This window comes from Protopterus annectens, chromosome 2.part1 (assembly GCF_019279795.1).
Source record: "Protopterus annectens isolate FY-2018-M chromosome 2.part1, PAN1.0, whole genome shotgun sequence".
Classification (NCBI taxonomy): domain Eukaryota; kingdom Metazoa; phylum Chordata; order Ceratodontiformes; family Protopteridae; genus Protopterus; species Protopterus annectens.
In genome coordinates, this window is record NC_056729.1 from 1,512,486,982 (window position 1) to 1,512,501,981 (window position 15,000).

Genomic DNA, 15,000 nt, shown 5'->3' on the forward strand with positions numbered 1-15,000 from the left:
AAACTGAAAAAAAGAAAGATATGAAAAAATAACATCACCAAGAACTGCTCTGATACCCAGCTTTTAAGTTGTCAAAAAAGTCGAAAACTGCCATGAATGTTTAGTGAAAAAACAGGGACTCTGTAAAAAATTGCTCCGGTATTTCATCTTGTACTCTGACCTATTAAATTACAGACAGTGGCTTCCAGGGGCAGACAACCAGCACTGCAGGCCCCCTCAGGATATGTGCAATTATAGCTGAAATCTGGCCTGTGACGGCCATGACAACTTACATATGAAGGGTTTGACAGTGCTGTGAATGTGCTTGTGTTGTTTGAGGCCTGATGAGGTGGCGAAGGTTTTGCCGCAGTCAGGGCAAGCGTGAGCCCGTGCACCGACGTGTTGGGAGCGGATATGTCGCTGGAGGTTGCTGGGGTCAGTGAATACCTACAGGAAGAAATAAAAGAAGTAAATAATAAAGGACAAGGTTTGCCCTTTAGAGAATAAAGCAGGTACCAGAGCATGATAATTGTTTTTTTTTTAAGATAAATAACATGCTTTAGTGAATAACATTGATAAAACAGTTCATGTGCCAAATATCTGCATAATGAAACACTTTAACCTCTCAATGGCACAAACTTAAAGTTACTGGCTATATAATAAATAATAGGCATATTTATATAGTTTGTGTAACATGTGACACCAACTTAGCACTTCTAAGTTATCTAAAAGCTATACTGGAGAGGTACAGAAAAACAAAAACAATCCGGCATAAATACACAGTGAGATATCACGGGTTGCAGACTGCTGAAGTTTCTTGTCCATCTTTGTTGAGAGGGCCATATAGAAAACATTGTAAGCAAAATGTGAGTACTGCCCCCAAACAGATAGCAACTTGGAGTGTCTTATACAGCTTATAAATTAAATAATGTGGGAGCAAATGTGTGGCAAGAAGTGTTTCCTCTAGGAGATGTGGTTTCTTTGGATAATTTATGTAAAAAGTACATTAGTCCCCTTGCTGGTAACACATTTCACAGCATGGAATGTTTATTTACCATGGAATGCAGAAATTGATCTGCTGTTAAATTCATTTGGATGATTTAATATTTTGGTACATATAACATGAGGCTTCAAAGGAAACCAAGATTTACATGATGTTGTTTGGTTAAGCACTATAGATTTCTCTGGTGGTGTGTTATGGATAATAGGAAGATTGCAGTGCTGACAAACACTAGAGTACCATTGTACAGAGACACAGTAATACATGACATTTTCACTTATTTATGCTTAAAAATAAAAAGACTCATCATAATATCATAGTAGAATACTAGACCAATGACCCAAAGGACTATTTTAAGCCTAGCCAAGCTCCCTTAATAAGATTTGATAGGCAATGGTTCTCAAATGGTTTGTGGAGGGTGTATATAGCATCACAGTAGTATACTAGAGACAAAATCAATCCCTATTTCTCTGTCATAAGGGATTGAACACCATATCCTGAACACATAAAACCACCTCCCTAACTCCTAGGGCAGAGAGGTATGCAGATCCATTAACATTTACCCTTAGTTTTACATCAGCATGGTTCTGACCCCACTTCCTGTAACAGTGGTACATTAGTAATTGGTTTCTTTAACTCTGTTCCCCACTTTATACTGGGCTATAAGACTTAATTCGAAATTAGGTACTCCATCTACTCCCATGACTAGCTAGCTTATTTACCTCCAAAATTCCTAATGTCATATCCTTAAGAACATAATCTTGAAACCTGAAACTTCACCGTCTGCATATTGCTTGGCATAATGGAAACAAAATTAAACATTTACTTAGCTCTTGACCAATATGCATGATCCATTACATAACTTTTTATAGATTTCTTACATAATGATTGAGGCATACATTATCGAAGCAAACTGAGGTGAGCAGAAGTTGTAAACCATGTAAGCTAGTGACCTTGTAGTTCATTAACAGCTTCTAACATCAAAACCACATATGTAGGTATGAAATAACAAAGGAAAGCATGCATGCCTTGGTATAAAAAAGATCCCCCCCCCCCCACACACACACACACACTATCCTAGCAAATGTAATTGCCAACTAAGGCTGCAGACTCACTGAGTCAAATAACCAATGAGAAAAATGTAACATATAATATAATTCTCATAAGCATTAATGCCACTTAACCCTAACAGGCTTCCAGCTCACAAGCCTTCATTCGCCAGTAAGACTTCACTGTAAAACTCACCTAAAATACCTCAGATTTCATATTACATTGAAAACAATGCAGTAAGTCATTTATAAGAGTATCTTATAAAGTAAGCATTGGGCTCCTGAATAGTTGGTGCTTGCCAACTAATAATAATCAACTTTTGAATTCATCTGAAGTATTACTGATTATTGGTCGAGCAAGAATTTATAATAAGGCAATATAAATTACATATTACCGCTACCACTGTTTTTATCTCATTTACACTCTGATGCTTCTTGAATGCATTTGTAATATTGTTTTGCATAGAAGATATAAACTTAGCCCAGATAACAGGACTTAGCATTAACAATTTAATGAATTCATCCACTTTGTTCTTGCTTTTACATTGCCAGTTACTCATTTTTAAGAAATTGCTATTGTGACATATCACTACTGCATATTTTTATAACATTATCACTATAGATGCTCAGATAAGATAGTAACATTTGAAATAGCATGAAACATTAAACGATAATATACACATTTACTTCCTTGGAGAACATCAACTTCAGATGTCCATAAAATAAAAAGGTAAAATCTTAATGGAGTCTCACAAGTTGCTTAAGCAATACAATTATAAATTTGTACACGGGCTCGGAACAATCACACAGTCCAAATGCACCACTTTTGTCCCTAGAAAACTTTTAATGAGTCCTAAATTTCATTTAACAAGTGCAGGCTTAGTAAAGTGATGCAGTGGAAATGCATCACTACTTGGTAGCCATTTTATACCTTTGAAGATTCTTCTCACCATGAGCTCCAAACTTATTTATTGGTTAGCATCTTTCTAAAATGAAATACATCAACGTGCATAGTCAACATTATTCACCCTCCCACTGCTACACAAAGCTTTCATTACATTAATTTCCCCTAAGTTCAAAGTCCAGTGAAATAGCCAGTTGACATTTCTGGTCTCTTTCCATATTTCCCAACATATATGCCCCAATGTACATTAGACAGCAGTTTCATCTTGCCTTTATTCAGGCGGTTGTTCTCAATCTTCTCCTAGAACATCAGTATTAAGTCAGTCACTACATTAATGCATTTCAGTTGTTACAGATTCCTAGATCACATTATATAACCATTGTGGCAACCCTTGTAGTCTCTCTATCACTGATTGACCTATGGTAAAGAGTTGTACCCCGCTTAAAATAAAGCCTTCCAGGACTGCTAACAATGATAACTTACATATTAATTTACACCACTGTTACTCTTTTATGGCAACTGAAAACTGCACCTGTTACTGTATGGTAGTCTCTGTGAAAACATGATCCACAGTCACTAGTTTTCAGTCAATGATTATCCTCTTTTAACAGGTCAACAGAGTTTTGATAAACATCTGCTGCTTCTCATATCACATCAGAAACTCAACCAAAACCCCTCTCTGGATCATAAGATCATAAGAGGTGACTAGGCTAATGGCCCTAGAGCTGTTTTATGTCTAGCCATTTATACCCCAATCATCCTCATGGGATATCAATACCCATGGACTAGAACACCTTTGGTATATAATGCACCTTAGGACATCTACAAGCTGCTCCTGTCCATAAGGAACATGGACAATAAGCCAGTAGGGAATTTGCAATTTCCCATCCATTTGTCCAAATTGCACTTAAATAGCCTTAGGAAAGAGCTGTGCTTCACATGAATGGGGAGTCTGTTCCAGAGAAAGGATAATCTCTGAAATACATAACTGTTCCTCCATATGTATTGTTTATGTCACAGATGAGGTTTAGGTCATTAGATAAGGTAATTCTAGCGCTGTTTGTTTTGTGAATGTGTAGCAGATCTATAAGGGCTGGATCAGATTATTTATTCCTGTTGTTGCCAGATGTGACATGTTTTTTTTCTCTTCATAGGTTCATAGATAAGTACTAGCATAGCTGCCCCTGGGAGCCATTTTAAGCCTAGCCAAGTTTTCTTTCACATGTGAGAATCAAACCCTATACCATGTGCCTGTGAGGTAAATACCTTAATCATATAGCAATACCCTCAACCTTTAAATAATGGCTATTGTCCTCCTTTCATAAATAAACACTAGACAATCAGTCTGGAAATTAGTATACACCTAGCCAATAACCAGATAATGACCAAGGTGAATATCAAACCCTGTACCTGCTGCCTGTCAGGAAAAAAGCACCTCAACCATTACATCAAGCCCTAACCCAAAAGGATGTATCACTGTTACTGTTCACATGTGTGATTTAGCCATATAGCTGCTTGATGGGCAGATCACTCTTATCTGTTCATATTGTTTTGCGTATATATATATATATATATATATATATATATATATATATATATATATTCCCAGATTCGAACCGATACCATATGGGTTCTAATGCTGTAGAAGTCAGTATTATTTATTTATTTATTTTTACTTATTTAACATTTGTTTACCAGGGAAGTCTGACTTGGAACAAGGCCAATTTTCAGTGGAGGCCCCAGGAGAAACACTCCAGATGCATGTCTTTGTAATGTGTGAGGAAACTGCTGCACCTGGAGGAAACCCATACGAATGCAGGGAGGAAATGCAGACTCCACACAGAAGGAACTCCCAATGAGAATCAAACCAGGGAACCTCTTGCTGTGAGGTGACAACACTACCGCTGCAAGGGTCTACTTTATGTGCTCGAAGTCCGAGAATGTTGAATACGATATTCTCGACACGAGTACACCAAAAGCACAAAACATCAAAAATGTAAATGGAAATCTCCATAGGTGGAGATTTCCGTTTACTTCAATGTAGTGTGATCTCGGAGATGGTATATTTACGTAACGGGAAGGGGGGTGTGGGGGGTGCCTACACTAGTTTAAATTTTTTTTTTTTGTGCATTTTTTTATTTGGACTTCGATTGTTTAATAGTTCGATGCATATGGTTTGATCCATATGCATTCGAACTATTAAACTTTCAAGGTCCTAAAGTAGACCCCCGCTGCACCACTGTGCCATCCAATAAATAGCATGCTGTTGACCACAAGCCTTATAATTCTCCAGTGACATAAGCTTTTTCAATACTCAGCAATCTCTCAACCTGCTCTTTCTTTTACTACATTAGAAACTAAACCAAAATCACTATATGCTGGCCACAAGCCTTATCAACTCCAACGATTACAGATTTTGTCCTTCTTGTCCTCCTTTCTTTCATTGTCAGAGTATAACAGTAGCACAGTGGCAGAGCACTTAGAGTTGCTGCCTCACAGACTTTAGTTTGCCAGTTCCATTCCCAGTTGGGGTTCATGCGTTTATGCTATAGTTAGGGCTTTACAGCCATCAGGAAGGTTAGCCCATCATATTTGAAATGATAAGGATAGACTAGTCCCTGTTGGATAAGGGATAATTAACATTGATGCCAGATATTATTTTAGGGTTATCTTATTTGTGTACTCATTGAGATTTGCTTTAAAGGGTATGAAGTCTGCATGCCCTTGCTGTGTGTGCCCGTTAGAGTTTGCTGCATGGTTTAGGTTCCAGTCACATCCTGAATGCATGTTGTAGATGAATTTGCAGTCCTCTAAACTGTGAAGAAGTGAGTGCATGTGTCTTATAATAGGCTGGTATCATTTCAAAGGTTAATTTTTCTGCTTTGTGCCCATTAATTGAGTGGATAGGCTCTGGCTCTGCCATGATTCTAAACTGAGTAATGAAGAATGAATGAATGAACAAACAGTAGTCACCTAAGGCCAGTGTATTCCATTTTTTTCAGACTAATAAGATGTCTGGAAACAGAATTTTATGACTGTAAACATTCCATTTTATTTTTCTGTGTAGCAAGCAAATGTATACGTTTGTCAAACTGCAAAAAAAAAAATCTTAAAAAAGAACACTATATGTATATTAATTAATCTGTAAGGGCACAGAGAACTTGAAAATACTTCATGCTATATTATTTCCAAAGCATTAACGAATATAACAATAAATGTAAAGGTGATCCTGGCATAACTCCTGGGACAGGCTACAGTAAGAATGAAAGTCATGTTTACCATTCAGAAATAAACATGACCAGTGGGAAAAAACAGCATATTCTGTTTAAATTGTGAAAGATAGAGTAGAACACCTTTTCTAATTCCTACAAGCATGTACGATTCTGTACTGGCCTTGCAATGTTTAAAAACAGAAGAACAATATATATAGTGGGTAATAGCTATTGCTCCGATGTGGACATGAGGTGATGTGGGCCTACTGCTTGCACATAATTCCACTTCTGCTCTTAAAACCCTCCACATTACCTGCAGCTGTCCTAGCCAGATCTTCATTGATGAAATTTCTCCATCTCATGTGTACAGGTACACCATCTCAATGTGTATCTTTATTTACAGTGAAAGCTGAAGTACTGATACCATCTAAGATGGTTCTTCTTCCAGAATCATCCCTTTTTGTCCCCCTGGTGGGTTTGCCTTATGTTCTGTGGTAAGATGCTCAAGGTTAACTTAAGATATAACTTCAGACATTATTAGCACTGCAAATGTAACCTATCAACACAGGGATATAAAAATGTAAGACTAACCTTTAAATTTAATATTAGTATAAACAACAAAGTCCACAACCTACATACCCTCTTAGATGTCCATTCCCCAGATATACTCTGTCTCAATGAAACCTGGCGAAAGCCCACAACTAAAGACAATGAGGTTCTGCCACCAGAATATAACATAATAAAACAGTGTAAGAAACTTCCCTGTGTGGAAGATTTTCAGTCCATATATTTCTAGTTAATCACTGTATATTAATCAGATCAGACAATAGTAGTAGAAGTAGCGAACTTAAACTCGTCTTAAGTCAAAACAAAACAAACCAAAAAATAATAATAGAAAATATATAATTGTACAGTATTACTAAGTATTCGAAACTAATCCAAGGAAGGCAGGCAGTCTGTTTCCAGTTGAAAATCCTTTATTAAGTACACAGACAAGCGATCCAAGTAAAACAAAAATAGAGTAATAATTTCCTCACAAGCTTTCTAAATATATATATATATATATATATATATACATATATATATATATATATATATATATATATATATATATCTATATACATTTTATCAGGCATGGGAGTGTTTTATTGTGCTGTAACACAAAGTGCCATTGGTATACATGTTAAATTCCCATCCCTTCCCCATCAGTGTGACATTCGAGCTGGTCCTGCCCTACTTAGTAGCTGTCATAATAATATAACCCTTATGTACTTTAAATAAAATTTATAATGATGTGGTACCTCTTATTTAACCAGATTATTAAGTAGATTATTAAGTCTGTGATTTTATCCAAGATAATATACTACATGGCTGGAAATATATCAACCTTAGTCCATTTGGCAATCAAATAATATATATAAATATATACATATATATTTTGCATGTAAAAATTAGTTTCTATTTTCATAACCTATTGTTAACTAAGATCACTTTCGTCCTTCTAGACTTCTTCATGTCTGTGTACAAGAACCCTAAAAACAATCTATAAATATATATATAATTGTATAATTAGTTAGTATTGTATTACACATCATTTTGAATAAAGTGGAAAAAAGAAGAACCAAAAAAAAAAAAATAATAAAATAAATAAAAATAAGAAAAAAATGTATGTATGATGATGGAAACAAAATATACACTTAAATTACAACTGATTTAAAATGGTATTTAAAACCAACTGGTAGAATAAAATAAAATATAACATAATATGAACTGACCGTTGTACTAGAAAGGGAGGTGGGGTAGCTGTAATTTATGAAAATACACTAAAAGTTACTAGAGAACCCCTTCCATCACCCAGTTTTGATAAATCAGAAATTCTTCCCGCCAAACTACAAATTAACAAAAACAAATATATAAATATTGTCTGTATCTATATTTCCCCAGGCAGTAACAGTAACATCCTAGAAGACATACTCCACTGGTTGACCAACAACTACCCCCAAGAAACCATTGTGCTTGGAGATTTCAATATAGACTGGAACTGATACTCCTTAGAATCCCTTTCCACCTATATAAATTTATACGGGTCTACACAAATTATATCCTCTCCCACTAGGATCAGTAAACCCAATAAAAAAGAAAGCATCCTAGACTGTATACTTATCAATAGTCATCCGCATATGTATAGAAGTGGGACCCTCCCTGATGACCTCAGTGATCACTCTCTAACCTATATCATCTGACATAAAACTGATGATCCCCACCAGCCCACTCACAAAACAATTAGAAACCATAAGAACTTCAATGCCGCCAACTTCCAAAATGAACTAAAAGCATGTAACTGGTCAATTCTAAAACATCTGCCACTTGATGAAGCTGTAGCATTCTTTAATACTAAATTTCTTGCCATACTTGACTCACACGCCCCCTCACGTACCATTAGAACTAAAACAAAAGCTGCACCATGGCTTACAAAAGATACCAAATCAAAGATCAAACTTAGAAATAAAATATGGGCCACCTGGTGTGACACCAAAGCCCCTCTATACCATCTGAGATATCAGCAGCTTCATAATGACACAAAAAAATCCATTCTGCTAGACAAAAAAAAATATTATTATAATCTTCAACAAAGACACCAAAATAAACCTCAAAAGTTTTGGGCAGGTATGAATAAAGTTCTTCATCCAGGTCAATCCACCACTCCTACCCCTTCCACTTCTACCCATAAATCTCCAGAGGAGATTGCGAACACCTTTAACAGCTTTTTTACTGAGACTATCCAGACCCTTGTTAGTCAGCTAAATCCCACAAGCACTAATTCTATCACAAGCTCACCCACTACCCATCTCTCCTTAAGTTTCCAACCAATCTCTACCTCACTTATCTGATCCCTGCTTAAAAAACTAAAACCGACCACCCTATCTGCAGATCTTCTACCCGCAGAGTAACTACAAAATGCTGCAGATGTCATAGCTTATCCAGTCTCAATCTTGATCAATAGAACCATAACTGAAGCCTCCATCCCCTCCATTTGGAAAACTTCCCATGTCATACCACTCCACAAAGGTGGCAATTCCACAGAACAATCAGATTATAGACCTATTGCCATACTTTCACCACTGGCCAAAATAATGGAGAAATATATTCATAAGCAACTGTTGCACTATCTCATACACAACAATCTGCTGGCTAACTCTCAGCATGGCTTTAGGCCACACCACAGTACCTCCTCTGCCCTCCTCTCTTTCTCCAATGTCATAAATCATAACTAATAACAACAAACTATTCTCAGCCCTATTCCTCGACCTATCCAAAGCCTTTGGTATGGTCAACCACCAACTACTCACTGCCACTTTGAAATCCATTTCCTTGAATAACCATGCCATTCAATGGTTTGAATCCTATCTGAATGGCTGACAACAGGCTGTCCTATGGGAGGGAAATTTATCTACTCTACTACCCCTCACCCTTGGAGTTCCCCAGGGCTCTATCTTAGGACCTCTTCTCTTTTCAATCTTTATTAATGACCTTTACTCTGCCATTCCAGATGCTACATGCATACAATATGCAGATGATTCCACGTTGATCTGCTCAGCCTCCACCCCATCTGACCTGCATACGCTATCCCAGAAAACATTTAACACAGTTGAGAACTGGCTCTCATGCCGTTGTTTGCTCTTGAACCCAACTACTACTTTTCTCCCCCACTCACAGGTCGACACCACTTTCCTTTATGATTTCCTCTAATAATGGAACTGTTATTTCCCCAGATAACAGTACTAAACTCTTAGAGGTAACTATTGATAATAACCTTAAATTTGACGTGCATATCAATCAAACCATTAAAACCATTAATAAAAAACTGGGCTCCCTATATAAAAATAAACCTTTCCTTACCCCGCTAGCAAGAACTGCCATTGCCTGCACTCATCTTCTCTCCACCCTTTTCTATGCCTCCTCCATTTTTACTAACTTGAACAAATCTGAACTCTGCAAACTCTCAAGCTGTTATAATCACACTGCTAGATTTGCCACTGGCTCTTCTTACAGAACTCAACACTGTAATAACCATAAACCTCTAGGATGGCTAGAACTGACTAGCTCACTTCAGTACAATCAACTTGTAGTAGCCCACACAATTCTCAACCAACCAGATAATACCCCTGCACTTAAAAACATCATTTATCCCTACAGGAACACTAGGCCACTGCAATCGTCTAACAAGCTACTAATTCAAACACTCAAAACTAACAACTCAGCTGGTGACTCCTTGTTTTCTAACTCGGTAGGCATAATTTGGAATTCACTTCCAGCTGATCTAACACTAGAACCATCACTAAACCAATTCAAGAAAAATCTCAAACAGTATTTCATGACACAATGGCTTTGCCCTTGCCAGAATCCAGACTAACTCCTCACATACAATAGTATAAGAAACAGTATTGTAAGGAATACTTAGCTGCTTCTATCTGATTGTCTGTAGCAATATAAAATTCAGCTATGTCTGACAAGAATTGTTTTTAATGTTCATGCTTAATTTCAATGTAATGTTTTAATGTTTAGAGCTTTTCTCCCCGGGCCTCTGCTGAAAATGGACATGTATCCAGTCGGACTATTTCAATCAACAAATGTAAAATAAAAAAAATAAAAAAAATAAATAAATAGTATTTCATTTAGAACAAAGGATGGAATTGATAGCAGGACCAACTACTCCTTTTTTACCGACTATGAAAGGATGGAGTTGGAACTTGTGCAAAGGACAGCAATATGGGAGCAAGAAAGAGTGTGGCAGATGTAGATCTGTTTGTTTGGTCTAGAAGCTGAAGGAACTGTGAAATCACTTTTATCACTTCTTTAATAAGGAACTGTTGAACAGAAAAGGTCATTAGGAAGCTGATCCTGGGACATCCTCTTTACCCTGAGGACTATGACTGGCAGGACTTTGCCCAGCAATGAAAATTTCTCAGGCCACCTTGCCCTTCCCCCTTAACCGTACTTGTGTGCTTCATGCTCCCTGTCCAGATCACTTTTTGCCAAATGCATCAGATATCAGTAGATAAGAATGGTCTCAAGCAAACTACTGTATTTGAGTGCTTTAAATGTTCTCTTTTAAAATTATTTTTAATCGTGTCACTTTGGTTTTACTTCCTTTGACCTAATTGTGCCATCTAAGGTCAGTGTATTCCAATTTTTTTCTGTTAAAAGTATTTTTATCAGTTTAGAGCTCAGCAGTTTCTCTTGCCATCCTTGGCCTTCCACCATTTTAGTTGCTGTGAAGAGAATGTTTTGGTCTAAAGTTTATTCTATTGTCCTTTTCTCACTTTTCTTACAGTGGGTTGTTAGGGTACTACTGTAAAATAGAGTTAATTGTGTTAGTAACATTAGCAGTTATTAATATCTCTGGAGTTGCTGTTGTTTGTGGACAGTATATTGTGTAAATTGCTTCTGTTATCAAGTGTTCCTTGTAGATTATCAAAGCTATTAGTTATTTTTTTGTATGGAAAAAAAGAGGTAAGGAATTCAGAAATGTGTAAGTGTGGTGTGAAAGTTCCTTTACAAGACAAGCATGCCAAATATGTTAGGTGCTTAGGGGAGGCATACTTCTCTTAACACTGTAACATATGTACTGTCAAAAACTGTCAAAAGTCATTCTGGTGGCATAGAGAGATAAAGCTCTATATCCCAGATGACCTGGGTTCAGTTAGTAGATCAGATGATTGAAGGGTTGGTAGGAAGGGATGGGCATTAACATCCTGGGAGGTTGGGTGGTGATGTGGACATGTCTTGTGATGAACCCTGATAGAGGCAAAGCCCTGACAGTGAGTGGATTTACATGGCTGAGGTGCAGCTTTGGTGGGGTGATAAGTCATAACATTCCCCACTGCACTCTCACCTACAGATGTTACCATTAGTCACCAGGGGTGGAGGGATCTTGGGTAGGTCATAAAAAAGAAAAAAAAAACAGATTAATGATGGAGAATGTGACCCTCTCAAGATGGTCTTAGACTCCTTGTTGGCCCCAGCAAAAAATTCAGCATTATCCAGGGGAAGATTGGAGTGCCAATAGACCCAGCAAAGAACACAGGGCACTAAGATGGCTGTTGGTATGACAGGAGACGATGACCAAAAACATATATGCTGTCAAAGAAGAAAGAACAGAAAAGATCAGAAGAAGCAGAAAGCTACTCTAGTTGAAGATGTTTTCAGGGCTTCTCCTAGTGTTGGCCACCCCTCCTCAAGCCTGTAAAAACCATAAATAGGTCCTTCTAGATCAAGAGACTATTGCACATTCAAAGTAGAGAAGGTAGATCAGGTTAGGAGGGCTCTTTTTCATACTGCCAGTCTATGCTTGACTAAGCAGTCTCCTAATCTTATTTCCCCCACGCCACCCCAGCAGCTTGCTTTTGGTGGCTTTAGAGTTTGAGCCCAGGACTTCTAGACCACACTCAGTCAAATCAGTGAGGTTTAGGTAGTCTATTTCTGTGGAACTAGACCACAGTAAGATGTAGCAGGTCTTCCAGACAGTGCAGCCTATGGGATCCCAGGTCTTCCCGACCCCCTCCGGAACACTGGGATAATTCAAGTAACTTGTCTTCCAGGGTTTTCTGCTGCTTACCTGGGGTTTTCATCACTGGATTCTGTACAGATCCAGATTTACTTCTGGTAGCCAGTTGAATCACTGATGTCAACTCCCTGGTTAGATCCGACCACAAACAAATCACCTTGGAAAGCCACATCCCTCCCACCCCCAAAGCAAAGATAGCCACCATGAAAAACTTCTCCAAAGCTAACTTTGGGATCCTAAAAACAGAGGTGGCTAACTTCATGGCACCCATGCAAATGGAGAATAGTTGCGTGATTGCAGAATCATACACCAATGCACTGTACGAACACGTTCACAAATGCACGGATCTCGTCATACCCAATAGAACCAAGGCACTCTCCTCCAAAAAAAGGAAGCCAATCTGGTGTCCCCTGCCATAAACAAACTCCAGAACAGAAGGAGGAAACTGATGCGGAATAAGGTGAAGTCCCAAGACTGGAAAAACACCCTTATCTACCTCACCAAAAAGTTGAGATCCCTCATTAAATCCTCTAAAGCTAGGTATGAAAACAGAATTGCAGCAGATAGTAAAGAGAGCCACAAGGCCTTCTATAGTTATGTAAAGAATCTCCACAGCAATACCCAGATTTGCTCTGAGCTACTGCACAATGGTACCTCCTCCTCCGTGCCAACAGATATTGCCAGTATACTCGACAGATTCAGTGCCAACTTTACCCCCCCAAAGGACCAATCACGATACCAGCAGATTGCCAGGCAGCCAGTATTACTGCTGCACAGGTTAAAACAGCATTGTCCAAGGCCAGGAATACAGCTTCTATGGGAACTGACAATATCCCCGGCTGTGTTCTACATGAACTACAGAGTGAACTGGCACCTCACCTGTGTGCACTGTTCAATTACAGCCTCACCTCAGGCTTTGACTTTGCCAAATGGCACACTGCTACAGTTATCCCTCTCCACAAAGGAGGAGTGACTACAGACCCTGGGAAATATCGCTCCATTAGCCTGACGAGTCTGATATGCAAAGCTATGGAATGCATCATCATGGACCTAATAAGCAAGGATATAGGGAATCTCCAAACTCTGGATCCCACACAGTTTCTTTTTGTGAAGGGTAGATCATGCCTGCTCAACTTGGTCAACTTCTTTGAGTCAGTCGCCAAAACTGTGGATGAAGGCAAAGTGTTTCATAGAGCCTACCTTGATCTGGCCAAGGCTTTTGATACCATTCCCCACTCAGGAATCATAGAAAAACTCACTAAGCTTGGCATCAACCCCTATATCACTAGGTGAGTTGCAAACTGGCTCACAGATAGAACCCACAGTGTGAAAGTAGCTGACTCCAAGTCAGACTGCTGATTAGTCACGAGTAGAGTCCCACAGGGTTCGGTCCTAGGTCCTCTCCTGTTTGGTATATACTTCTCTGAAGTCCAGGCCAACACGAAGGGACTCTGGCTGACAAAGTTCGCAGACGGTTGCAAGTTGGGAACTATTATTAACTCACCAAGTGATGTTGACATCCTACAGAATGGTCTCACTGTGACCAACGACTGGTGTCAGAACCATGGCCTTAAGCTCAATGCCAAAAAATGTGTCATGATCCCCTTTAGGAAAAACCCAGTTCCCATGAATTACCACATTGATCGTAGTCCACTGAACACAGAAAATGTTATAAGAGACCTGGGAACACAGGTTGACAGCAACCTCTCTTTTGATCAACACACTGCCACTGTGGTCAGAAAGTCCTTCTATGTGGCACAGCTTATTACTAAGGGTTTTGCATCCAGGAAGAAAGAGGTTATTGTCTCCCTCTACTCTTCCCTCATTACGCCAGTCATCGAGTACAATGCCCCATTTGGCATGTACCTCACCAGACACCTGCAACAACTGGAGAGGCCACAAAAGTACTTCACAAAGAGGATCCTAGGCCTTAAACACTTGTCCTATATGGACAGACTCAAAAAACTCCAATTATTCTCTGTCTCATATCGCCTACTTAGAGGTGATCTCTGCTTGACTTACAAAGCCATGTCTGACTCAGCTCTCTTAGAAATGCTACATCTAAAGAAATCCCAATCCCTCCACACCACATGCTCCAGAGACCTCAGCCTCATTACTACAATTAACAGAACATGCTGGAGGGACAGGTTCATAACCCAGAGACTGCCCATGTATGGAACAGACTTCCCATAGATGTCAAGCAGAGCACCTCGCTGACCCTCTTCAAGAGAAATCTTGACAAGTGGATGGGAAACAGAAAATTCACCCCGGGGATAACACCAGTGGCT

At 38.7% G+C, this 15,000-nt stretch overlaps 1 protein-coding gene across 6 annotated transcripts in view; it reads right to left on the reverse strand.

The window, feature by feature from the left end:
* The window catches only part of PRDM16 (PR/SET domain 16), a 2,576,872-nt gene that overhangs the window by 226,680 nt on the left and 2,335,192 nt on the right, over nucleotides 1-15,000 (reverse strand). For all 6 annotated transcript variants that reach the window (XM_044062971.1, XM_044062974.1, XM_044062970.1 and 3 more), the window contains one exon: nucleotides 273-426. In XM_044062971.1, the coding sequence (XP_043918906.1) occupies nucleotides 273-426 (154 nt within the window). The remainder of the gene's footprint in view (nucleotides 1-272; nucleotides 427-15,000) is intronic.